Here is a 26,531-nt window from a genome sequence, read left to right as displayed (position 1 = left end):
CTGCTCTTGTTTTAAACAGGATCTCTCTGTATATCCCTGACTATCATGAAGCTCACTGTCTAGTTCAGGCTGGCCTTGAACTCACAGAGATCCTCCTGCCTCTGCTTCCTGAGTGCTGAGATTAAAGATGTGAATTACCATACGAGGGCTGGAGAGATCATCGGGAGTTACCCAGTTGGTGGCTCACAGCCATCTGTAACTTTAGTCCCGGGGATCCTTTTCTGGCTGTGTGGGCACTGTCTACATGCATGCCATGTGGTGCCCAGGCTACATCTTTCCTGGAGGATCAGAGCTCAGTGCGCAGCACCCACATCAGACCACTCATGGCCACGTGTGATTCCAGGTCCTGGAGATCCGACCCCTGGCCTACACAGGCGCTTGTACATGTGACGGAAACATACCCATAAATAATAAAGTAATTTTAAGATAAATTATAAGTAAAAAGCAAAAAAGAGTAAAGCCTCTCTTAGGATTTAAAATTTAGCAGAAAGTCTTTAACTGAAAAAATGGAAACGTACAAAATCTCCTAAGATTTTAGCAGGAATGTTTAGGTATTGCCTCCACTGTGCACCATGCTCATTTTATCCTCTCACCGAGTGCGTGCAGCACCTTACAGTAGTATCCCAAAGAATATATAAAGTAGCAGGAAAGCAGGCTGCTGTTTTCTCTTTACCTGTTTGTACATTTCCAGTTCACTCTGAGATCTTCCAAGAATACCCATGGGCTCAATGCCCCGAGGGTTGGAATTACAGACATGGGCCACCATGCTCTGATGATGATGTTTGTCTTGTCATTTCCAACTCTGCCAAAAACTATCAGCGGACTGCACACAGCACCCAAACCTCTCTGCATCTTAATCTTATTTCAGCTGTGCTCAGAGCCCAGGCATCCGTCCGTAGCACGTGAATATGGCTCCCTGTTGGCTTTGCATCTTTGTATTTCTCACAGGTGGATTGAAAGCCAGACATTAGAGTGACTACCATGGTTAACCTCATGTCTAACACTGGCCCCACATTCACTTCTTTAGGGGTATTGGTTCATTTAGTAGTTAGGTAGGTTCCAGAGCCACCACCGCCTCTGCGGGCCGCAGATTTGCCCTTGTTCTAGATTGTTCTAGATTGTGTCTAGAATTGATTTGCCAAAGTTTCTCATAAGTCTCTTCCACTTCTCACTACTCAGAGCAGGCCCTCTTCATCCAAGCCCTCTACCTGAAGTGGGCTGCGTGGTTTGTTCCCTGCTGCGTCCTAGTCCGGCTGGGGTGGAAGTCTCCAGTGCAGGGACCCAGCATCAGTCTCTGCTCTGTTGTCTCTGGATTTATTCGTCTTTTCCTGAGACAGGGTGTTGTTCACCCCAGACTGAACTCAACTCCTGAATATCTGGGATCACTGGTGTGTGTCACCACACCTGGTCAGCATCACCCTTAATCAGAGTAGCCTCTGTCCCGAGTCTTAAAAATGGGTCCAGGTCAGCGGTCCTAGCTTATCTACAGCTGTAGGTGTGAACATGGTGTATTTCTGCCCTGTAAGGCTTTTTTCTGTTCTGTTCCCCAAGAGCAGTGGGTTTGTACAGCTGCTCCAAGACCAGAAGGGCCTCTCTTCCTGTGGGTATTAAGGCCTTGGTCCGTAGGTGACAAATGAAGAGGCATCTAAGTGACGCGTTGTAGCCTTTCCCTGACTAACAATGGCTCAGGAGTATCTGTACATCCTCATCCTTTACCCATGTAAGGTCTGATACTGCCATGATGTTACTTTTCCCTTGTGTGCAGCCCGTGGTTCCGATCAGCACCCATCTTTAGTACTTGGCTGAAATTTTCTATTCAATGTGTCCTCCTGTATCTACCCAAGCTTAAGATGCAGGAGGCAGGGACGAGGGACTGGTGGGACCAAGAACATGTCTTCTGGTGTCAAGTTTGACTTAATGCCTGGAAGAAGACATACCATGCCATTTGCTGAAGAAGAGCGCCCATTTCACAGTTCTGTGTCTCTGTCTCTCAGGGAAGGAAAATACAACCATGCAGCCTGCTTCGGTCTCCAGCCAGGCTGCCTTCTCCCTGATGGCAGTCGGATGATGTCTGTGGCCGCCCTGGTGGTCAACTTCTCTCAGCCTGTAGCAGGTCGGCCCTCTCTCCTGAGACATGATGAAGTGCGGACTTACTTCCACGAGTTCGGTCACGTCATGCATCAGATCTGTGCGCAGGTGAGCAGGGTTTTCTTCGTGGCAAAAGCACCAGTTGCTTCCAGTTGCTTCTTTCCTTTGGCTGCTGTCAGATCTGTCTCTTGGCCTGATTTTTTTCCCACAATCTGAACACGTTTGGGAAGTGGTAAGTGTGTAGAAGCAGAGTTTCCCTTATACTGTCACTCTGCACTGTACTTTCACTCTGAGGTTAGCCCACCAACAAAAGATCTTGTAGTGTAGCTGCTTGTGGAGAAACAGCAGTGGCTTCCAACCTCCGAACCATCATTCATTTTCTACTGCTGAATAGCCTCAAGTTAAAAATCATAGTTACACAGCCATGCAGAGGTGCAAGTGGCAATAGGCTAATTGTAACCCTGCACTGGGAAAGAGGCAGGAAGATCAGGAGTTCAAGACCAGCCTTGACTACATAGCAAGTTCTAGGCCACTTTGGGCTACATGAGAGTCTAACACAAAAAAATAAAGGACTGTGTACAGGATTTTTACCCAGGAAAAAGGTATGCGCAGTAGATTGAAACATTTCTTTAGTGCCAAAAGAAAAAAGGTAAGAGAAGTGATTGTTGCTTGTGTGTGTTCATGTGTGTGGTGGCCAGAGGGCAGTGTGTAATGTTCTTCAGGAACTGTCTACCTTGTTTATTGAGACAAGGTCTCTAACTGAAACCTGGGGCTCACTAGTTAATTAAACAGGCCACCACCCCCAGGAATCCACCAGCAAGAACCTACCACTTTGCTGGCTTTTTGCAGTAGACTCTGGGGTCGGATCTAACGTCCTCGTGCTTATTCAGCCGTCACTGCCTCATCAGCTGAGCCGGCTCCAGGCCAGAAAAGGGCTCTGCTTTCCTTTTCATCTTTTGGGACAAAAATCTGACAATGTTTAGCCCAGCTGAGCTTGAACACATGGTCTTCCGGCCACAGTCAGGTGCTGCTGAAGTGCTGTGTGAGTTGTTTTCTGTATCATTTTCTTAGGGATGCTGGTTAAATCCGGGTAACGCCAGGCAAGCCCTCTACCACTGCACTATACTCACTTCCAGCTTACAGAAAAATAAGCAAGTAACAGAAGGTACTTCTTCTCAACCGAGTGCAGTTCATTTAACCATTTAATTTTGGTTTATGTTACAAACTTGTTAACCATTATTTACATTATTAACTTCTAATCACTTAACCTAATGTTTTAAATTATTGGTAGCAGAATTGGGTTCAAGTCCCAACACACACACACACACACACATACAGACACACACATATGCACATACACACTACTTCCCATTTTAATGGGATTGAGGTAGAAAAGTAAAAGTAACTTCCTTAACTTCAGCACTGTGGTTGTTAGATTGGCCAAGTTCTAGGTGTGAATCTGTACGTAGATAAACAAGGCTCTACCATTAGAAGGGTTGGCCTTTTATGTATCAATCCATTCATTTGTTCATCTATTCATTTATTTATGTATCTTAGTTTTTACCTGCATAAGCATGTATGTATATATGTATGTATGTATGTATATATGTATGTATGTATGTATGTATGTATATATGTATGTATGTATGTATACCATGTGTATGTAATACTCATGGAGGCCAGAAGAGGCCAACAGATCCCCTAGACTGGAGTTCCAGACATCTGTGAGCTGCCATGTGGGTGCTGGGAATCAAACCTGGGTCTATTGTATCTGTTTTAGCCACCAGGCCATCTCCCCAGCCTTGTTTATTTATTTTGACCTGAATACTGCTCCAGAAAAAGTCCTTAGCTTCACATTCTGAAAATTGAAAGATGAATCCTAAAACCCCAACCACACACACCCGATACAGCCAAAACAACACCACACACTCCTGATACAGCCAAAACAACACCACACACTCCCGATACAGCCAAAACAACCACCACACACTCCTGATACAGCCAAAACAACACCACACACACCTGATACAGCCAAAACAACACCACACACTCCCGATACAGCCAAAACAACCACCACACACTCCTGATACAGCCAAAACAACACCACACACTCCTGATACAGCCAAAACAACACCACACACTCCCGATACAGCCAAAACAACCACCACACACTCCTGATACAGCCAAAACAATACCACACACACCTGATACAGCCAAAACAACACCACACACTCCCGATACAGCCAAAACAACCACCACACACTCCTGATACAGCCAAAACAACACCACACACACCCGATACAGCCAAAACAACACCACACACTCCTGATACAGCCAAAACAACCACCACACACACCAGATACAGCCAAAACAATACCACACACACCCGATACAGCCAAAACAACACCACACACACCCGATACAGCCAAAACAACACCACACACACCCGATACAGCCAAAACAACCACCACACACTCCTGATACAGCCAAAATAACACCACACACACCAGATACAGCCAAAACAACACCACACACTCCTGATACAGCCAAAACAACCACCACACACACCAGATACAGCCAAAACAATACCACACACACCCGATACAGCCAAAACAACACCACACACACCCGATACAGCCAAAACAATAGTTATCTGCCAGTGAGATTTCACTGTTCCTGATACAGACTCTGAGGCAGAGTTCTCTCACAGCCCCATTATCTGCCGCTCGCCCTGTGTTCTTTAGACAGTTCTCCACAGCTCTGCGGTTCATATTATTCTGCATTACTTTTGATCCTTTGGATCACTACCAGTGGAAAATACTTTCTTGACATCTGAAAACTGATGTATAACTGAAACAAGCCTCTTCACATTGTAACGTGATGTCTATTGTGTTAACCCACTCTGGTATTTTATAGTGTGGGTATTTTGGCTGTCTTATCACTTGTGTGCCTGGTGCCTAAGGAAGCCAGAAGAGGTTGTTAGGTCCCCTAGAGCTAGACTTACATATGGTTGTGAGCCACCATGTGGATGCCAGAAAGTTGAACCTGGGTCCTCTGGAAATAGTGTGTCTCTCTTAAACCAATCAGTTCCCTTCAGTTCTTAGGCCTTTGGCTAACCATTCATGAACAGAATGTGTCGTTTGGATGGATGTGCAAGTACTGCCCTCTGCGTGGTCCTCTCAGAGTGGAGTGTGGAGATATTCACGCTTAGAGCCAGTGATGACTGACTTCCAGCTTTTGTACACACAGGTCTGTGTATTTGCTGCTTTTAAGTTTAGAAATCTCAAACGAATGGCAGCTGAATAAGATTCATAACTTCTGAATTTGCCATACACGTGCAGTAGATGGGATGTCAGATGTGACACCTTGTTGTTTGGATTCTTCACTGTCACAGTCTGGAGGTTGGATGGCCAGAGGAGCTCACTGGAGCTTATCATGATGATATTTAAATGTTTGGGCAGGAACTTCCAGTTTTCGGGCATGTGGATGCCCTAGTTCACAGCTTACCGTGTTGTGTTGGGGCCTGAGTTTCACTGTGGTTTTGTGTGTGATTGCCAGGTCAGTAATTTGGAAGATATCGATCGGGAGAGGCATTGCCAGTATCTGTTCCTGCTTCCTGGGGTGTGCTCTCTGTAGTTCCTGGCCTTTTGAACTTCTGCAGAAGGAAGAGTAATGCCTCTCACCAGTTTCATTCATGCTGATGTCTTTGTTGGTTGTGTTTTAAAAGCAGTGATGAGTTTTGAACTATAAAGAGATAACTATTTTAATAAACATCAGAATCACAATAAAGCCTTAATTAAAAGTGAAAGGGCTATAGTTAGACAAACTTCAAATAATGTGACCTGAAATAGTCTGCAAAGTAACACCATTGGTTTTTCTAAATATTTGAATTATATACCACTGTAGAGAAACAGACCCTGTCAGGGAAGATTAAAATACATAGGGCTAGGTTCAATTCCATGTGTCCCATTCAAGAAAAAAAGAAATGTGGTTTCACCTTTTCAAACCCTCCCATGTCTCCATTCATAAAGTGGGGACAAGTCTGGCATAAGAGTACACATCTTTACTTCTAGCACTCAGTTGACAGAGGCAGTCAGATCTTTGTGAGTTTGGGGCCAGTTTGATCTACATTGTGAGTTCCAGGACAACCAGAGCTATGTAGTAAGACCTCATTCAAAAAAGCAAAATGAAAACAAAATGGAGACAATAGGAATTTTTAGTATTTATTTTTTCTTTTTTTTTTTTTTTTTGGAAACAGGGTCTCTCTGTGTAGCCTTGGCAGTCCTGGAACTCACTCTGTAGACCAGGCTGGGCTTGAACTCAGAGATCCACCTGCCTCTGCCTCCCAAGCTAAGTGCTGAGTTAAAGGCATGCACCACCTCCTCCTTAGTACTTTATTTTGGAATAGAATATATTTTGTTTATCCTTTGATGTTTTTAATTATTTTTATAACTTTATATATAACTCAATCCTTTTAATGTCAAAACTGAAGAAGTAAGGGCAGGAGCAAGAGGGAGCAGACTGTGGCTTTGAGGTCAAGAAAGCACATGGGTGCTCATTCAGAAGGCTGTGAGCGAAAGGCTGTGGAAGGAGACTTCATGTTAGAATCAGGACCTTCGCCTTGCTAAGACGATCTCTGACCACTTCAAAATCTCACTCCAGACGCAAGAACAGAATGCACTACTTACTATGCTAGGGATGGTAGGGGATTAGTGGTAGAGAAGCATAGTTAGTTATTTCCATAACTAACATTAAGATACGATTACTCTGTTAGATATAAATGCTTGGTCAGAGCAACCTGGACTCAAGCAGGCATATTGGGCAGACTAAAAGGAAAACTGGAACTGTGTGAGGTGACAGTCACCTGTAGTTCCTACATTCCCGAGGCTGAGGCAAAAGATCACCGTAGCAAGTTTGTAACCAGCTTGAGCTAAGTGGCAAGCCATCGTCTCAGAAACTCACAAGAGAAGTAGAAGCCAGAGTTGCCTAAACCTTCAGATCGAGGGTGTACCAGCACAGCACCTCCTCCTCCTCCCCCTTCCCCCTCCTCCTCCTCACGGCTCTTCCTCAGGTGATCCGACATTGCTTTTCTAGTTTCTAAGTGAAAGGCTCTTTAGTCTTAGCACAGCCTGCTCCAGCAACCCTGCCGCCTGCCCTGCAAGCTATGCAAGAGCGGCTGTGCTGCCAGCCGTCTGAACCAGTTCCCACACAGAGTCTCCATGGATGCTGGGCTTCTCTCTCAGTTAGTAGGCAGTGTTCTGAGAGCAGGGCGAAGCGCAAATGACTCCAGTTCATATGTCCCTGTGGACGTCTAGAGTTTGTGACTTTGACATCAGACATGATTTCATTGAGGATCCCTTTTCTTGTTATTTTGTTTTTTAATCTGTGTATAAGTACGTACATATATGTCAACATAGAATAAATGCTAACATAAAACAAAATGTGCACATGTATAATATGTGTTTGGAAATTTGCTTATTTCTTTTGTTCACTACGATTTTTAAATATACTTTTTTAGCTTTTTAAAAGGTTACTTTTATGTGTCTGTCTTTATATTTATGGATGCCAGTGGAAACCAGAAGAGGGCAGCAGATCCCTTGGAGCTAGAGTTTCAGATAGTTGTGAGCCCTCAGGACAGTCCTGGGAACTGAACTCTGGTCTTCTGGAGTCAGTCCTCTGAACCACTCAACCAACCCCTCCAGACCCTGTATTATGTTATTTTTGGTAATAAGAGAAAGTTTGGTTTTTTTTTTTAAGACAAAGAATGCTCAGGGGTTTTGTTTGTTTGTTTGTTTGTTTGTTTGTTTTGTTTTGTTTTTGGTCTTTTTGTTATTTTGTCTTTTTTTTCCCCCAGAGCTGAAGACTGAACCCAGGGCCTTACACTTGCTAGGCAAGCGCTCTACCACTGAGCTAAATCCCCAACCACAGGTTTTTTTTTTTTTAAAGCAGAATTATTATCTCTTGTGCACAATATACAAAGAATGGTAGGATAGAATTCAAACTAAGAAGTTAGAGTGTCTTGAATTTTTAAGATTCAAGGACATGAAAGCCTAACTCTGTCAAGAGAAGTAGGACAAAGGAAACGTTAAGTACTCAAAGAACCCCATGAGAAGACATGAGGCTGGTTCGAGGCCCAGCGGAGCCTGAGAGAAGCAGTCTTTGAGTTACCTGAGCTACATTCTCCACACTGCACTCTTCTCACGCCTCAGTGCACCGACCAAGAGCTGGGCCGGCAGGCATGCCATGGGAAGCCAGGTTCACGCTCTGACCTCATGTCCAGGTTAGGTAGAACTTTTGTTTTCTTCTGAAAAGGAGCAGTTTAAATAAGTGCCTAGTTAGAACAGCATAGGTACCTGAAGGCAAACCCATGAAGTTCAGTTGTGACATTGAAGATTTTCCCAAATCGTGTTTCTTCCTGTCCTAGATCTTGACTGACCTGTTGAGCTGCAGGACTGCTGTGAAGACTAAGAAGAGATGAACTGTTTCTCGTATCTTCTTCCAGTGATGGCGAGATATGTTGGGAGATAAAACCATGACCTCTTACCCATCTAGTAATAGGAAAGTCTAGTAGCTAGCGACCACTTGTTGTTAGTGTCCTGTCCTGGTACATGAACTTCTCCATTAGCTGTAGATGTGGGGTAGATCAGACAGATTAGCATGCGGACCACATGCTATTAAACCAACAGTAGGCCACTTGGGTCAGCCAAGGTCCCTTCTCCTGAGGCCCATCATTTTTCCTAGGCATACTGTACTTACTCATTCCAACAGCGGCCTTTTCTTTGCTTTGGAATTTGTTATCATGAAAATGACCCATAGTTGTAACCAATAAAAGGAGTTGGTCTCTTAATTAGACAATAATAATCGATAACACTTTGACCTTCGGTGTTACGAGTGTTCACATGACACATTTAGTTGTTTGTGTCATTTTACTCTACTGTGTAAGTTTAAAGGTTAATCTCTACATCAGCAAGACCCACGTTTTAAATCTGCAATGGAATATATTCTAGACATCCTAATGTCTGTTCAGGGAATAGTAAAACAAAGACAAACATTTAGACTAGAGAGGCAGCTCAGTAGTTTAAAAAAAAAATGTTGCTCTTGGGGAGGACCCAGGTTCAGTTCCCCGCACCCACATGATAGCCCATGACCATCTATACCTCCAGTTCCAAGAGATGCAACACCGTCTACCAGCCTCCACGGACACCAGGCATGCATGCCTGTATACGTACATGCACACAAAACACCACACACATAAAATGAGTCTTTAGAAAAAAACACAAAGAAAATTCTCATATTAGGTAACTTTGCCTCTCAAAAATCCCCATCCAAACAGAAACCTAAGCTAACCATATTTTTCTAGGCTCTTGTGATCAAAACATTTTCTGCAAGAAGTGTGCTCTGAGTTGCCAATTGGATTGTTTCATGGCTGGCATAACACTTAATTTTATCTGGGAGATAGATGAACATTGCTAGCCTTTATTATTTTTAACATCCCCAAACTGATCATGCTAAGAACTAAGTAGGCAATTACTCTAGGACTCTAAACCTTGGAAGTGGATAGTCGGTAGTGAGTGCCAATTCAGCTATCCACTCCACAGTCCTGTGCACAAGACCCCCTCAAAGGGGGATCCTTTGGCCAGGGAATTTAGTTGTTTGCTGGAAATTGAGCTTCTGAATTTCGTAGGATTTTTTTTTCCTCATGTGAAAAATATTTAATTGATGTTGCCCAAAGGGTTCACAAAGGCACAGCCTGGCTGACTTTTGGGAAATCTGTAAGCAGTCGAGCTGTTTTTAGCTTTTACTCCTTCCTCACAAACATTTCCTTTTGTTCTTTTGAGAACATTGTTGATCTGTTCATTCATTGGCAGTGTTCTGCCCCGCTAGCAGACTTAGGGAGAATAGGCCCTCTCTTCTCCATGCTGGTAACATAACCATGTGGATTCTTCTTTGTCCAATTTCAGCTCTAACTCATGAGTGACTCATCTGTTCATTTCCCCCCCTGGATACTGAGCAGACCCTTCCCCCAGTGTGTGTGTGTGTGTGTGTGTGTGTGTGTGTGTTGCCTTTACACAAGCAAGATTTACAAAGCTTCTGATTTTGTCGTGTTGTATGTTGGTAGCTGATGGCTGATGTCCCCTTGTTTGTACTGCTAGTATCTGTTTAAAAGCTATGCATCAGAGAACCATGCCTTCCTCATTGCCGCCTCAGAATAGATAGTTGCACAGCCTAACCTTGTTTACCTCAGCCTCCTTTGAGTCTCCTCTAGTCTCAGGAGGAAGTAATGTTTCTTGGGGAACTTAACTCAGATGGCACTCTAATTCTTCACACAAAGGAGAAGGGTGTTTGTTTGGGGAGCTTTTTTGGTTTGGGGTGTTTTTTGTGTGTACAGTAAAGATGCACTAGATTAGAACATCCTTGTTAAGATTATAAGTTTTAGGCTCATCTGCTGCCTTCTCTGTGGCTGAGTGTCTTCCTGTTGCCATCTGGTTTTAAATCCTACGTCTGCTATTATTCTGCGTGTGCTTCAGTTGCCTTCATTCACCAACGGAAGTAATCGAATGTGCACCATACACTAATGTGGGGGTGGAGGAGCTACATGCACATGTTCATGTGTGTACAAGTGCACATTTGTACACCTGGGTGTGGAAGCCAGAGGCCAGACTCTGCTGTTGTTCCCTAGTAGTTGCCCACCTTTCTTTCTGAGTCAGAGTTTCCCACTGGTGCCTGAGCCTGATACCAGGCTGGTTTCCTGGTTACCTGGCAACACTTCTCATTCCACTTCCCAGCTGCTGGGATCACAGGTGCGCATGGCACCACACCCGCTGGCGTTACAAGTGCGTCTCTACCACACCTGCTCGTTTACCTGTGTGCTGGCCATGGAATTTAGGTCCTCATGCTTTGGAACAGAAATGTTACCAACCAGACCATCCTGAGCTTCTTGTATAGAGATTTAAGTCATACTGTTCATGTCAGAGCCAGACAAAAGAGCCCAGGAGAAGTCTTCTCTGGGCACTGGCATTTACCTGTAATGTGAATGCAATCTTAAAGTGTTACATACCAGAATGAGGCAAAATGCTCTCATTCTGGGGTCTTTGCCTCTTCCCCTGTACAAATGGGGGCAGAAAGTGGGGTTTGAGGGATGGGGTATGTCCTCAACAGAGGTGCCCCAATTCCAGTGCTGCTTGGACCTTTGTATTGCAGCCTTTCCTATCTAGAATCAGCACAATTATAACGTGAAGTCAAGCAGAGTATTTTGCATAGAGAGGAAGGCAGAATGTGCTGTCATTCTGACATCTGTGCCTGTGCCCTGGGCCAAAAGCAAAATGGTTATACACTGCTGATTTGGCACCCCATCTGCTGCCTTCTCCGTGGCTAAGTCCTCTTCCTGGTTTCTCCTTTGTAGAGCCTGGGGTAATGAATAGTGCTGGGATGTGAAGCATCAGGAGGGGAAATGGGGTGGAGGCACGGGAAACAGGAGGGTCCTATCCTATAGCCGACCCTGTGGCTCAGTGCTAACTCTTCTCTGTTGCTCACGGCTTGCAAGTGCTCTGTGGATAGTGATGATTCAAAAACACTACCCCAGAGAAAGAGAACGGAAACAGCAGAAAACAAGCCACGGGCCTATTGTGAGAAAGCTCTGCCTTTCTGCTTGGGCGCTTTTCACAACATCACACTCAATCGAGAGTGTTTTGAAACTTGGCTTTCAGAGCTCTTAGGCCAGGCCCCCTGAGAAAGCGAGTCCCTTCTTCCCACCACAGAGGTTTTGAACGTTGAGTGTATTGCTTCTTTCTCATTGTGTTCACGTTCCCTCGCCCTCTTGCAACTCATCTATCTGCAGGCTTGCCTTCCAGGCCACTGGTCTCTGCAAAGTCTAGCTCAGGCTTCCCACAGCTCACACACACACACACACACACACACACACACACACACACACACACACCCCAGTCTGGAATGTTGTAACTTAACTCTTTAACTGATTGAAACTTGAGTCGTTGAGCAACAGTGGTGAATGCCCAGAAAGGCATGTATTGAGTAAACACGAAAACCAACTGCAAGGAGGAGCTTGAGAGAGACTGTTTATCTAAGGGAAATGGTTTGCCTTCGCCCCTAACCCCAAGTGCTAGGGTCACATTCACAGCCTGACACAGTAGACAACTTTCTGCCAGTGAGCTACATAGAATTCCAGTGCTTTGTTCTCATTCTGCCGTAAGTGCTGGTGGGTCTCATTATAATTCATTGCATGTATAGTTTTGCTCATTCTTTCTGAAAATACTGTTATGTGTGCTTTCCAGACTGACTTTGCACGATTCAGTGGAACAAACGTGGAAACTGACTTTGTAGAGGTGCCATCACAAATGCTTGAAAACTGGGTGTGGGACGTTGATTCCCTGCGAAAACTGTCAAAGCATTATAAAGATGGACACCCTATCACAGACGAGCTGCTCGAGAAGCTTGTTGCTTCTAGGCTGGTCAACACAGGTATGATTGAACATTCTAGAGAGGAACAGTAAATAGGAATTGGCTAATGCAGACTTCCTGGCAGCTCCTTCTGTCATACGTACTTTGACTTTAATAACATACCTAGGAGTGCTGCGTGTGGAGGAACACTGGGCGTGTTGGAATGGGACTGCGTCTAAGGGGAAAGTTTCTTCCTAAGTCATATATGGTCCGGATGCTGTTTTGCCCTGCTACCCTTTTGTGATGAATGGTAGTGAATCGTTTTTTCAAATCTCTGATCTTGTGGTATTAGAACACACAGTTCTCTCTCCAACGCATTGTTCAAACACTCTTAACCTTATTAGGTCTTCTGACGCTGCGCCAAATTGTTTTGAGCAAAGTTGACCAATCTCTCCATACCAATGCGACTCTGGATGCCGCGAGCGAATACGCTAAATACTGCACAGAAATTCTGGGAGTTGCAGCTACGCCAGGTATGAGGCGAGAGCACCTGAGTTCATTTATCTTGTGAGACCTCAGAGCATCCTTAGCCTTACAGGCGGGTGGAGTCCCTCAAGCTCATTTCATTCTTTTCTGCTCTCTGTAATCAGACCACAGCCTTCAGATAAGCACACTCTGCCCTAAGAGTTAGCCTGTCCAAATGTGCTTGAAGGGGAGGTGGCCCCACAGTCCCAGCATTTCAGTGTAATCAGGCGTGAGCAATTGGCCTCCGCCCCAGAGCACAGCCATTCCCGTTTGGCAGCACCTGCCTGTCCCCTCCCTCCCTCCCTGTGTGCACCAGGACTTCCCTGTGATTTTCAGTAAGAAATTGGCAGAAGGGGCATTTCAGGGAGAAACAGGAACCTCCTTCATATTTGACTCCAGTACCAGGTCAAGCTTTTGACTGGCGTTTCTAACAAGATACTTAGTGTTTGCTATTGTGTGAGTCTAAGCTTGCATGTCTATTTCTAACCCAACTAATATGTATCTATCTGGATGTCAATTGTAAAGTAAACTTTTTCACCACGGCAATTGTTGCTAAGATGAATCAGACACTGTTATAGAGGATGTTAAGATAAGACTGACCTTTGAGTCATTCAAGTCTTACTTCCTCACTTCCTGATCTGGAAACCAAGGAACAACATCGTGTGTGTCTCTTTGACAAAATGGCAGCCCAGTGTAGAGTCACTTCATAAATCTCTTTCGAAACACTTTATTTTCAGGAATTATCAACCTACACAAATACCATTTTATTTTGAGTCATCTTAGGTATAAGAAGTGTGGCAGGGGCCTTAGATACCTAAGCGGGGTGGGTTTGTAGCTCAGCATTAGAGTTAGGCTGCACTTGACTCCCAGCACCTGAGGTTTGGGGCTCCAGCAAAAAGTAGGGCTATTAGTAGAGTATTTTGAAGGCATAATGGCATCTAAGGACTAAACCCCCCATCCCCCCCTCCCCCGCCCCGAGCTACTGATGGGTATGGACAAGGCTTCAGAAATTGTTGTTAGACAGTCCAGAGCGGGGGCTAAGCTACTGACAGGAGAAAGGCTGGGAAACGTCTTGGCCAAGGGTACAAACCAACCAGTGAGATGCTGTCCTTCACTCTCTCCTCACAGCTGGGCCCCCCAAAGGAAGGCTAACAAGTTCACAACCGGATTAATTAGCATTTGCCATCATTCTGATTGAAGTATATCTCTTTTTAAGGCACAAATATGCCAGCTACTTTTGGACACTTGGCAGGAGGGTATGATGGCCAATATTATGGATATCTTTGGAGTGAAGTGTTTTCCATGGACATGTTTCACAGCTGTTTTAAAAAAGAGGGGATCATGAATCCAGAGGTATCGTATGGCTTTTTTTAACCCCCTTGTATTAATTTTGTAGTTACTCTCTCTCTCCCTTAGCTCCAAGTATAAAGTACTGTAATAGCTTCAGTTTCGAGTAAGAGACTTGGTAACAGCTTTTACCTTTAAGGCCGGGCATCTTCTCAAATCATCATACATCATTAAGTTTCAGTGTACAAGTGATTAACTCTTAATTCTATAGGTTTTTTTTTAAAGAAACCTACTGTACTTTCTTCCTTATTAACATTCCAATATATTGCATAATTAAAAATTCAAAGCCTTGTTTATGCACTTGGGAGTTTATGGCTACTAGTTTTGACATGTGCCATGCAGTGCTTCTGTTTTATAAGAGGTTGAGAAAGAAAGGTAAACTTCTTCCTGATGTAAATAGTCTCTGTGTTTTCATATTCTTTACAGGTTTCTTTGTACGTTTTCTGTGGGAGGCATCCTTTTTCTGTGGCCAGCGTACTCCACCTACTACAGAGTTTGTAACCTAAGTGCCTTTGGGGTAACTGAAGCTGCTTCATTAATCTGAGCCATTCCTTTCCAGGCACGGTGAGGTGGCTGCCAGGTGGCTGCCAGCCAAGCCTTCCTGGTAGAGACCCCAGTCTCCCTGCTCATCAGCGACTTGACTGTCAATTATGTCTGAGGCTGGTATATTTCCAGTGTTTCCAAGTTCTGTTTGGTTCAGAAATTAGAACAAATTACCTAAATCAAGCTCTCAATGCTTATTTAAATCAGCCAACTTGTTCTTTGGGCTTTTGTTTCTCTACTAAGTAGCACTCCTCTGCATACATATCGAAATATATCATGTATTTTAGGGTGCCATTTCCTCTGTCTCTCCCCCCCAAAAAAATATGTCCAGACAAGCCACATTAGGATTCATTCCAAGCACCCCTCTCCCATCCCATCTCGACTAGCAGGCCTTTAAGCTTCTTTCTCTGACCCTGCCTACCGGCCACCAAGTCTGACACTGACTCCTGTTTAACATTCTGACTTTGCATGACTTCCCGAATGTCCAGCCCTCCATCCTCCACTGTCTTGTGTCGAGATGGTGCCCTCAATAGGGTCTTCTGGAGAGAAACAGTGTGAGTCATTTACTTGCCCGGCTGTTGAGTCATGCTGGCTAACCCCAGCTGGCCCTCCAGGGCTGCTCTGCAGCCCTGCCCCATTCTCTGTTGATTGCCTTCCTCTTAGCCCCCAGCCTGTCTACTTCACAAACTGCCTCTGCCCCTCTTTCTTGTTACCCCACCCCCAAGCCTCACTACATAATGCAAAGTGGCATCAAACAAGTAGACCTCTCCTGCATCATCTTCCCTGGCCCTGGGGATTGCCCAGTCTCAAAAGTAGAGGGGTAGCCTCTCAGCTCCGCCCCCCTTCTCACATGTATTCCTTCTGTGCGTCGTACTTTACATGGATGGTTTCTTTTAGCACACGCCTGCAGTCCCAGCGTGTGGGAGGTAGAGGCAGGAGGATCAGGAGTTTACAATCATCTTTGGCTACATAATGAGTTCAAGGTGATGAGCTTTATGAGGCCCTGTTTTAAAAAAAAACAATACTTTTTAATTTGTGCCCCTCAAAAATGATACTGTTCTTTAAGACCCCATTCAAAAGCCATTCCTGGGGCTAGAAAGAGGGCTCAGTGGTTAAGAGTATACAGTGCTCTTATAGAAGACTCGGGTTGGGTTCCCAGCCCCCACTTAATGTCTCATAACCATCGATAATTCCAGTTCCAGGGGACCCACACCCTCTTTGGCCTCTGCAGGCACCAGGCACACATGTTATATGCAGTCATGCAAAGAAGGAGAACACTGACGCACATGAATCAGCTGGGGACATTTTAAAGCAGTGCTCACTGTGAACTGTGTAGACGGTCCAGACCAACGCCATCCCCTTCCACCCTCCTGGTGAACTTGTGAACCAGAGCGTGTGGGAAAGGCTTTGGTAAACCTTTGCTTACGTCTGCATTGCTTGGTGTAACTATTACACAAAACGAGAGTAATCTTTGCAAAGAATTTTACACAAAATTTTAAAACTGTATTAGAACAAAAGCACACCAAAATGCCAATGACTCTGGGTGGTGAGATATTACGATTTAGCATTTCTCTCCTCCTCGTGCAGGTGCTCCTTATTCTACACAGCCCACAGATTTATGAAGGACTCAGAACATTCTAGCTTGTTGTGAGGTGTTTGGCTTTGTTGTTGTTGTTGTTGGTGGTGGTGGTGATTGGTATTTTTGAGACACTTTTGCTCTGTAACCCCAGCTGGCTTCAAACTAATAGCAATTCTCCTGCCTCAGCTTCCTGAGTGCTGGGAACCCACACCAACCCAAGCAGAAACAGTGTTTCAAGGAGAGCAATAATGGTTTGGGAAAGGTCCAAGTAGGACATATTCCTGGCTGCTGCTACCTATGAGGCTTCCCGGTGCAAGCATACACCCCCTTTGAGGTGAGCCAGCTTCTGTACCTTCACTCATCAGGCTATACATCTTGGCCGCTCCACTCCAGTTCTCAAAGCAGCAGCCAAATTCTAGACCCCAGTGGCTCTTGTGCTGCTTGCACATCCTGCAGAAGCAACCCGCCATCAGGTCTCTCTGTGCTTTTATAGTCAAGCTCTGAAGCTTGGCGGCCAGCCAGCCAGACTGCTCTTCATTAGGCGAGGTGGAGAGGGGACTTGGAGAACAAGGATCCTATCACCCGGAGCTGTTTCCTGGGATGTTAGAAATGCCATCCAGCTCCACTGAGTTTCCAGATGCTATGGCGGCACTCAGGGGGTCCACTCTTGTGCAAGCAGGCTGCTTTGAATTTTCAGTTTTCACCTCTTTTTCCTTCCCTTTCAAACGCTGTGAGGAATCCTGTCATTTCTCATTACCTTGCCATGACAGCAATTATGGACCTGACTCGAGAAACCGAGGACAGGGAGGCCCTCACCCTCCACCTTCGCTCTCTTCACTGCCTGTGCAGATTCTAGAACCAGCTTTTTCAACAGCCATGTGACCCCTCCCTTTCCTGTAGTGAGTGCTCTGTTTGTTTTTCTGGGGTGGCTTCCCTTTGTTTTGTTTTACAAATATTTACTCTAGCACCTGACTTAAGGAATACAAATATTTATCAGAAATTAAACATTCTTGGCACAATCCCCCAGCCCTGTGAAAAGGCTTCCATTGTCCCACACCTGCTGAGACAGGGCAAAAGAAGCACCATTCTTCAGCACAGTACACCAGCACTGCAGAAGGTGGCGTTACTTGGTCTAGGTTGCCTTTAGTTTCACACAGAGGTTGGTTCCGTAAGCAGAGTAACAATAGGAATTTTTATAGTATGAAGCAGGCTGCATTTGGTCTGAAGTCATGAGACTCATCCATCAGTCTGTCAGTAAGCTCAGTTGGCCCAAGGCCTCGCTCCCCAGCGTGTTCGGAGCATTTTGAGAAGGTAGCTGGACATGTAAGGAATCAGTCCCGAGCCCTAGAAGGGCTGGATCAGGAGGCCACATTGGTCTCACTCTACAGAAGCGCATTTCCAGGCTTTCGCTTGACCATGTGCTGTCCTGCACAGCCTGGGGTCTGCCCGAACAGCACTTCATACTCTGGCAAGCAGCACTGCCGAGGGCATGCTGCTCCCTGGGAAAACAAACACAGAGGGGTCAGATGTCAGCCTGCAGCCTTCAGGGTACCAAGTGGCAGTGCCGACTATCTCACGGCACGGTCATCTCCCTTCTGCTCGGGGACCTCTCTCCAAGTGTCCTGTGCAGCCTCAAACCCTGCTACCTGTGTTTTCCCCCTAGTTTTTCATATTATTCTTTCTTATGAGTAAGTACCACACTTTAGCTATTTAATAGCTTATTATTTTATCTCTAAATTCAAGCTTGGGAGATGGTTTGCTGGTAAAATCTTTACAAGTATGGGGAGTTGGCTCAAAGGCAGTGCTGTTGCTATGACAGAACTGTCTTCCTCTCCCTTAGAGAATGCCCAAGCTTTATTTCTTGCATCAGTAAAGGAGAACAACCAGGCACTGCTTTAGAAAGAAATATTGAGAAAATCAGGATGGTTTAACTTTGTGTTTTAGCCTGTGGCGTCATGGGAAGACCTTACACTCGATAACATACATGGCAGAGTCATGTTTGAACTGGAAAGGGCCTGCCTGATGGAGAGTTCAGTATTAGAGCCAGCACTCTTTAAACTCAGTTCCTGCTGGAGTGGGCTGCTCCGGGGGATGGAGGATGTGGGATTTTTCCCTCCTGTGAGGGGATCCTTCACAGAGAGATGACTTTCCTCTCTGCCCTAGCTCCTCTGTGTTTCTGGGCAAACAATGCTCTCTGTCACACTGATCCCTTACCAGCCTTGGGTGTTGCCTGATAGAAGAGACAAAAGGAATGGAGTTGATTTTATTTCCCTCGGCAGAGTCTGACTGTGCACCCTAGGATGGCTTTGAATGTGTGCTCCTTTAGCCTAAACCTTCCCACTGCTGGGGTTGCCTGGGTGCCACGCAGTCAGCTGATTTCTTTGCAAGTCCTGAATCCCAGCCAGTGTGGGAAGTTGTTCTTTTGTCTTCTGGAGGGGCTAGGACCTCCAAAGGGCTAGGTAAGCACTCCATGCTGGGCTACAGGGCTTCACCTCTAAGGTTGAATCTGGGCTGGACTAAGCTGCCCAGTCTAGCCTGTCAGCCTGGTAGCCCAGGCTGCCCTTAAAATTGTGATCCTCCTGCCTTGACCTCCCAAATAATAGGATTCCATGCCTATGCCATGAGGCGTGACTCCCCCCCCCCCCTTCCTTTTTTCTTTCTTTCTAAAGTAGCCTTCTTTGTGGTTCCTCTAGAGTCTACCTTATGTTTTGTTTTAAGACAGGTCTTCCTGTGTAGCCCAGACTAGCCCCAAACTCTCCATTTCCCTATATTGGCTTCTCAAGTACTGGGACTATAGGTGTGGACCACCACACCCAGTGCCTAATTATCTATTTCTTATCTCCCTTTCTGGGTCAGGAGGCTCCCATAAAAGAGATCGCTTTGTTCACCTTTGTGTCTCCTCTGCCTTAAAGTTGTATCTGTCCCGGACCTTATTCTCCCCGCCCCCACCCCCAACCCTTCCACTGACTTAGCCATCGAAAATGCACTGCTGCTAGGGCTGTTTCTCTCCTGCCCACTCCCTTGCCTTTCTGTCTTTACTAATTGGAAGTTGGTATGAGATTTCCAGGAAACCCTCAAATCAGAAGGTTCCTCCTGCCTTTCTTCTCCACTCCTCGTGAGAACCAACCAGCACAGCCTTCCTCTCTTTCCCACCTTGTTTTCCTCAATGGCATTTGGTCTTGCCCTCCCTTCCACCCCACCCCCACCCCCAGATCACCTCACCCTCAGTGAAAACCCAGGGTGTGCCACAGGAAGGGCACCGAGAGCCATGAAACATCTCAAAGTCCACTCTGTAGACAGGTGGGGACTATACCAGGTGCCCAGATGGCCTCACCTGTCCTGGGCAGGGCACTCACTGTGCTCCACATGGGAAGGAGATAAGTCTGGCGCTGCTCCTGGAGTGGCTGGGTTGAAAGGCCATGAGAAAGCTATTGTGTACGCTGCCTCAGGATACAAAGCCAATGGGAGGCAGTCCACTCTCCTTCCCATGTTTTCATAACTGATAACTGGTGAGCATCCTGCATAGGGTAATTACATTTGCTATTAAAATATTGCCTCAGAAGGTTTGTACTCTTGTATAAATGAAGGCCTTCTCTCTCCTGCTTAATATTCTTCCTGAATTATCTGTTCTTCCTCACTGATAGTGGAGCTGCAATCTCTTGTGTTTTCTTTTAGCTTTATTAGAAGACACAAGTAATTTTCAGGAAATGTCAAAGCAAGAATGCAGTTATTTCCCTGCTTAGATAGATAAGTAAGTGCTTGGGGGTTTGGGGGGTAGGAGTTATCAAATCACACTCTGTGTCTAACAGCCTGGAAAATATAAGGACAGCACATTCCCATTTTATAGATAAGGAAGGGAAGGCCAAGTACTCCATAGCTAATGCATCAAGCCACAGTTCAGGCCTGGGTATGACTCCATGGCCTGCCTTGCCTCAGGAACCCGTGGAGTTAGAAAGGCCTTCATAGTACCAAAGATACCTGAGGATTCTAAACCTCTGCCCACTGATGGATTTCCCTTCCTAGGAGGGCTGATAGGATCTGACTCTGCAGTCTTCTAGAAGAACTTTGAGCTCCTCTCCCTGCCTCTCTGACAGGTCAAGTTTCTTTCTTGTGTAAACACCACTGAATGGCTGAAGGCCAGCATTCCCTCACCTGTGGGATGTCGCCTCCCATGCTTCTCATTCTGAGTACGGCACCTTCTTAAACACTAAGACTCGCTCAGCTACTTTTTTATCCTTAATGAAAGCTAGGTCCTGTTACCAAAATGACTCTTAAACTCTTCTCAAGGCTTCAGTACAAGGGAAATGGAACTATTAAAAGAACATTGCCCTATAATTGAGGAAATTGAATCAACTTGTTTGGAAGCATAAGCAGAGGAAGACTGAGCTGTGCTGAACCACATGTTCTGAGACTAAACAGTGCCCTGCTCTGACAGGGCTCTGCAGGGAGCAGGCCTGAGCCATCTCCTCAGTACAGGTTCCCGTGCCTGCTTTCCCTTCCCATGAAACTCCCCTACTAAATTTAGAGCAGTTGGTGGAGAACTTTGTCAGATATTGCATCTTGGGTGATGTCTTAATATTTCGTTATTTTTCTGTAATATTTGATATAAATTTTTTTTCAGAGTTTTACTATGTAGCCTTGGCTGGCCTAGAACTTGCTATATAGACGAGGCTAGCCTCAAACTCAGATATCTGCCTGATTGTGTTGGTACCACCATGCTTTGTAAACAGTGGTACATATAATATACAGAGCTTGAACAAGGAATATCTGTGGAAAAATACTAATTACTGCTAGGTGTAGTGGACACACTTATAATCCCACTGCCTGGAAGGCTGAGGCAGGAACATAAGAGTCAGAGATGAAGTTAGACTTTATAATTCCTGTCTCAAAAATAACAACAGTAATAGTAACGGGCCATCAAGGATGTGGCTCAGCTAGGTAAATGCTTGCCAAGCATTCAGAGGCCCCTGGATTTATGTAGAACCCAGGAACTGAATAAACAAGGTACCATGGGGCTGCTTGTTACCTCAGGACCCATTATTGAGGGTATGTCATAAATGTGGGTTCGTTATCCTGTGTTCTCTGCTATTAGTATATATTTTAAGTTTTCATTGATATAAGGTTTAAATATTGTTATAATCCAAGAAACCTCACTTGCATGGTCTGTGATATTCAATACCACTGTACCAGAGAGCACAGGCCTTACTTGCTCCGCACGCTAACGCAAGACAGTGGTCAGACTGAAACACATTGAACAGTGAGGGAGGGGAAGGAAATGGGGGCGTGTTTGGACTAAGGCGTTGCTCCTTAGAATGACGGAGCCTATGACAAGAACAGCCAGTCATACCTCAATTACTGTCGGACTGGTGATATTACTGCTGACCACATTAAAAACATTTTTTAACTTGTTATTATTTTCTTCAACGTATCAAAACAACACAAATTAAACCAGCCCAAAATCCTCACTGACACAATTACTAAGAAGTCCAGGAGCCGTGGCTGCAGGTTCTTTCCTTAAGATACTTATAAATAAAGCGACAAGATTGCCGTGCTCCTCTCCGGCAGTGTACGAGCCCGCTTTCACATCCCCCGAAATGCTGTCACGCTCAGGCCCTGGGTCTGTGCATACGGTAGCAACACAGAGCTTTAGAAACCTGTACTGAGACCGATGCAGGTTTGTTGTCAGTAAAACCCAGCAAACAACAAGACTCAATGATACATAAAACTTCACATGCTGAGTGGAGCAGTGGGAGTGCACACCTTTAGTCCCAGGCAGAGGAAAGAAGATCTCTGAGATCGAGGCCAGCCTGGTATACGAAACAAGTTCAAGGACATCCAGGGCTACAGAGAGAACCCCTGTGTGTGGAGGGGTTATATATTGAAATGATAACACTGTGTTACAATGGAGTTCAAGTGACACACCCCCTCCTCTAACCTCCCTTACAGCATGGAGTACAGGTGCACGCCACTGTGTCTTGCTTGAATTGTTTACACAAATCGTTATGGGTTTCATGAGACTGGAGAAGTGTGGCTCACTTAGTAGACAGAGTGCTTGCCTGGCCTGCACTTGACCTGAGCTCAATTCCTAGTAGAGCATGAAGCAGAAACAGTGGTGTGTGCCCTCGTTCCAGCACTGAGGAGGGAAAGACAGAAGGGTCAGAAGACCACAGTCATCCCTTGCATAGCAAGTCCGAAGAACCTGAGGCCCAAATATATTAATTTCTCTTTTAAATGTTTTTATATGTTGTTGATTGAAAAGTTAAGCATGTATTTTATAATTGTATTGGCCTGGCTGCCTGGGAACTTAGGCAAACACTAACTTTAATGCTTACTCCTTCCTAGAATTCATTAAATGTGAGAATGTCGAATGTGAGCTTGCATCAGGCGTGGCTGCCTCAGCACACTGGATGGCATGCAGCTGAGAGTAGCTATAGTATGAGAGCCATAACAGAATCACCAACTTACCTAAAATGTTTTGAGGGTTTTTTGTTTTGTTTTGAAAATTTTTCCTGTTACCAACATTGCCTGGTTCTTAGGTATAAACTTTGTAAGTGTTAGTTACCTGTCAGAGCAGCAAAAGATCACTTCATGGCGCGGTAGGGCATTAGCTGGGTTTGCTGCTGTGTAACTTGGTGGATTTTACTCATTTTATTTTACGTGACAGTTACGCCTCGGAAGGCTGTAACAGGCAGGCTCTTGTTTTCAGTCCAGGCTGGTGCTGCTTTGGTCTCTGGTAATTCTCTAGTTCTTCCTGTACCCAGAAGGATTACCAGTGGTATTGGTCAGACCATGTAATCAATACAACGTGAGCAGCACCCATTAATTTTATATGCACATCCAGGACTAGGGCTGGTTGAGCTCGTTACCAGGACAGTGGAGGCTCTGAGGTGATGGAGCTGTGCTCTGTGAGGCCAAGCAGCAGCTGTTCTCTTTCAGCTAATCTGTGTGTGTGTTTACGGGAATAAACACAAAGGAGCTGTGGTTTCTCTTAAAGCTCCAGACTTCCATCCCCAAAGACTTCCATGATTTCACTTCTGACCCCTCAGAAACGCTTGTCACTCGACCATCCATAAGAATGTTGCTCAGGTGTCTTTGTGTGTGTGTGGTGGGGGGCTGTTTTGTTTTTGTTGTGAGCCCCTTATAAAAAGACCTGAAGCAATTTGACAGCAGCCATGTTCCCACTTCAAAGCACATGTCTCTGGAACACTCGCTCTGCTAACCCTGCCTGATCGCACCGGAACTGGGCTAACGGGCAGTAGCAAATTGTGTTCTGTTGGGATGTTTGGTGTCCCTGCCTGCTTATGTTGTCAGCTCACAGCTGAGAATCTAAGGACAGGACACAATAATATCAGACAGGGAAGACCTGAGGCTCCAAATCTCTAACTACAGGAAGGAGGGAGCAAGCTGCATGTGGGCAGAAGAGAATGTCTAGACTTGAGTAAGGCTGAAAGCCCCCTTTTCCTCACCCTCACCTCTCCTTGTGTCTGGGGATCTGGGGGATTGCTCTGCCCGTGAGTTATTAGGCATGATGTTTTCTTTTATTAGGTTGGAATGAAATACAGAAACTTAATCCTGAAGCCTGGGGGGTCCCTGGACGGCATGGACATGCTCCAGAATTTCTTGCAACGTGAGCCAAACCAAAAAGCATTCCTAATGAGTCGAGGCCTGAATGGTTCGTAAGCCAGGGATCCTGGGAGTTGTCCATGTCTGGAGGACAAGTCAACACTGTCATGTGGTGCCGGCCTGGAGACTGAAGAGAGTTTTACAAAAGAAAACTTAGATTTCTATTGATTTGCTTTTGTTTTTTAATTTTAAAAATTATACAGATGTAAATGGAATTATAAATACTGTGACCTAAGGAAAGACCAACTAAAAATAATTGTACTATAAAGTTTCATAAAAATGGATTTGATTTCTTTTGATAAAAGTTTCATATGAATGTAATTTGATTTTTTTTACAGTTATAATCCAGATAATATAATGTAAGAGGGCTAAGACATTTTAAATTGAATCACATACATGATATAATTTGATCCTTCTTATATCTTGAAGTTTTATACTTGCGATCTCTGGACTGATAAATGAATCACCACATTCTCTCTGGTAAATATTTCCTCCGAGCCCTGTGTCAACCTTGACCCTCTGCCTCAGAGCTAGGCGACAGTCTGCCTGCGTGTGTCAAGGCCAGCACAACATGTTTCAGTAGTGTTTGTCTTTTGTAGTGAGCTTCATGATTCTTAGTTTCCTATCACAATTATATTCCTCCTCTTGGATAATTTTTTTAAATTTTATTTTAACTAGTTATATGTGTGTGTGTGTGTGTGTGTGTGTTTTGTGTCTTACACTAGAAGCTCAAATGTCAACTCTTCTGTTGCAGTCACAGTGAGAAAAGCAGGTAAAGTGAGAGGAATTCAGGTATCCTTTGGGTTCCCATTCCTTTTAGTACTCGCTGTGTATTTTGCTTATATTTTTTATTTTGTTTGTTTGAGGTACCATCTCACCATGGAGCCAGATTGGCCCAGAACTCGAGGTAATTCCCCTGCTTCAGCTTCCCAAGCCTTAAGACCCAGGCGTGAGCCACTACACTCAGCTCAGTTCTCTTGTTTCTAATCGGGATTCTGACCTTGCCTCCCAGAAAGTGACAGTGGACCCTGTAGTCACAGTGTGTTGAAGTGCCAGGGGCAGAACTAAGTTTTTTTTTTTTTTGGTTCTTTTTATCAGAGCTGGGGACTGAACCCAGGGCCTTGCGCTTCGTAGGCAAGCGCTCTACCACTGAGCTAAATCCCCAACCCCCAGAACTAAGCTTTTAACACTCCAGAAGAGAGTGGGTTGGAGTGGAGCGTTGGAGAGCGGCTGCTCCCAGTGTTCTGTGGGCAGCTGAGCTGTGGGGAAGGCTCCTCAGCAGCCTGCTTCGTATGGAGACTGTTAAGTGAGCCTCCAGATCTCTAACTCCTTTTATTAGGTCTAAGTTTCCAGAGCAGCAACAGGGCAGTGAGCTCACAGCACTAGTGTAGCTCTGGGAGTCTACTCACAAAGGAAACCGGGTGGGATTCTGGAGAAAATGTCGGTGAACTGTGACCGCACTTTCCACTGACCTTTGAGCTGTTTCACATACCTGAAGAATGACTTTGCTGGCAGGCAGCGAAATTAGAGCCTGTCTGTTTGTTAGACCAAGTGGACTTTGTGTTAAATAAAATATTATGTCATGTAATAAAGTTATACAGAGTACCAAGAGCTGTGCACAGCAGGGAAGCCCTTTGTTCGTGTAGTTTGATTTGATTTTTGCAGTGCTGGGCATTCAAACCTCCAGCTTCTTCACCCATGCCGGCAAGTGCTGTGCTCGCCCCAGCTGTTTTTATGGTGGTGGTAGAAACCTCTGGAAGATTCTAGATTCTCACATCTGTCCCCACCCCCATTTTTTCTACTTTCAGACAAAAAAAAACAACTCTCTTCAGCTTTCTCTAGTATTGCCCAGAATGTCTCTTTCAAAATGACTTCTGTCATAAATCTGACTTTCCTTGGGAAAGCTAATAGCCAGTGTGTGAAAGACTGCACACAATAAAGTTGCATCATTGTCCACGAGAATGAGCTCACACTACTTTTGTGTTTTAATGTTAAAGCTTGTATCTACAAGAGAGCCACCCCAGTGCTGTGTGCATAGGTGGATGCCGCCACACTCTACTTGGGCTCTTATTTGGCTGAATATTCCTGCATGTTCCATTTCCTCAAATTATACAGGTTTGGTAGACCTGTTCAGCTGTGTTCTTTCTCTCTTCTCAAGCTTTTCCGCCCGCGATTTTCTGATACCCAGAAGCTGCTCTAAAATGTTCTTCCCATGGTAAGATGTCTGCAGTGCTTGTCATCAGAGAAACTGTCTGCCTAAGAAACTTTTAAAGAAAGTGCTCACCAAGTCCGTCAGGACACTTGGTATCTGTGTTGAGAGGACACACCTTTGTGGTTGAGAGATAAGACTGGATAACTGGCTAAGTGGATTCCTAGCTATTGAATAAAATATTCAATAATATTTTATTGAATTTCAAGTCAAAGAGGG

The 26,531-nt window shown here is 45.1% G+C and overlaps 1 protein-coding gene across 7 annotated transcripts in view; it reads left to right on the top strand.

Annotated features, from left to right (window-relative positions):
• Nln (neurolysin) overlaps nt 1–26,065 on the top strand; it is a 99,314-nt gene extending 73,249 nt beyond the window's left edge. For 2 of the 7 annotated variants that reach the window (XM_039101583.2, XM_039101584.2), the window contains 6 exons: nt 1,995–2,196; nt 12,381–12,567; nt 12,891–13,019; nt 14,228–14,364; nt 14,785–14,851; nt 24,026–26,065. In XM_039101583.2, coding sequence (XP_038957511.1) covers nt 1,995–2,196; nt 12,381–12,567; nt 12,891–13,019; nt 14,228–14,364; nt 14,785–14,851; nt 24,026–24,111 — 808 coding nt within the window. In that variant the 3' untranslated portion in view covers nt 24,112–26,065. Of the gene's footprint in view, nt 1–1,994; nt 2,197–5,646; nt 7,608–8,512; nt 8,965–12,380; nt 12,568–12,890; nt 13,020–14,227; nt 14,365–14,784; nt 14,876–20,155; nt 20,232–24,025 lie in introns of those variants that run through there. The other 5 variants (XR_005500227.2, XM_006231880.5, NM_053970.2 and 2 more) reach the window with 5 other exon arrangements.
• The last annotated feature ends 466 nt before the right edge of the window (nt 26,066–26,531 follow it).

The sequence above is a fragment of the Rattus norvegicus genome, chromosome 2, assembly GCF_036323735.1.
Source record: "Rattus norvegicus strain BN/NHsdMcwi chromosome 2, GRCr8, whole genome shotgun sequence".
Lineage (NCBI taxonomy): Eukaryota > Metazoa > Chordata > Mammalia > Rodentia > Muridae > Rattus > Rattus norvegicus.
The sequence above is the reverse complement of the archived record's forward strand: the minus strand, read 5'-3'. Positions and strand labels throughout refer to the sequence as shown.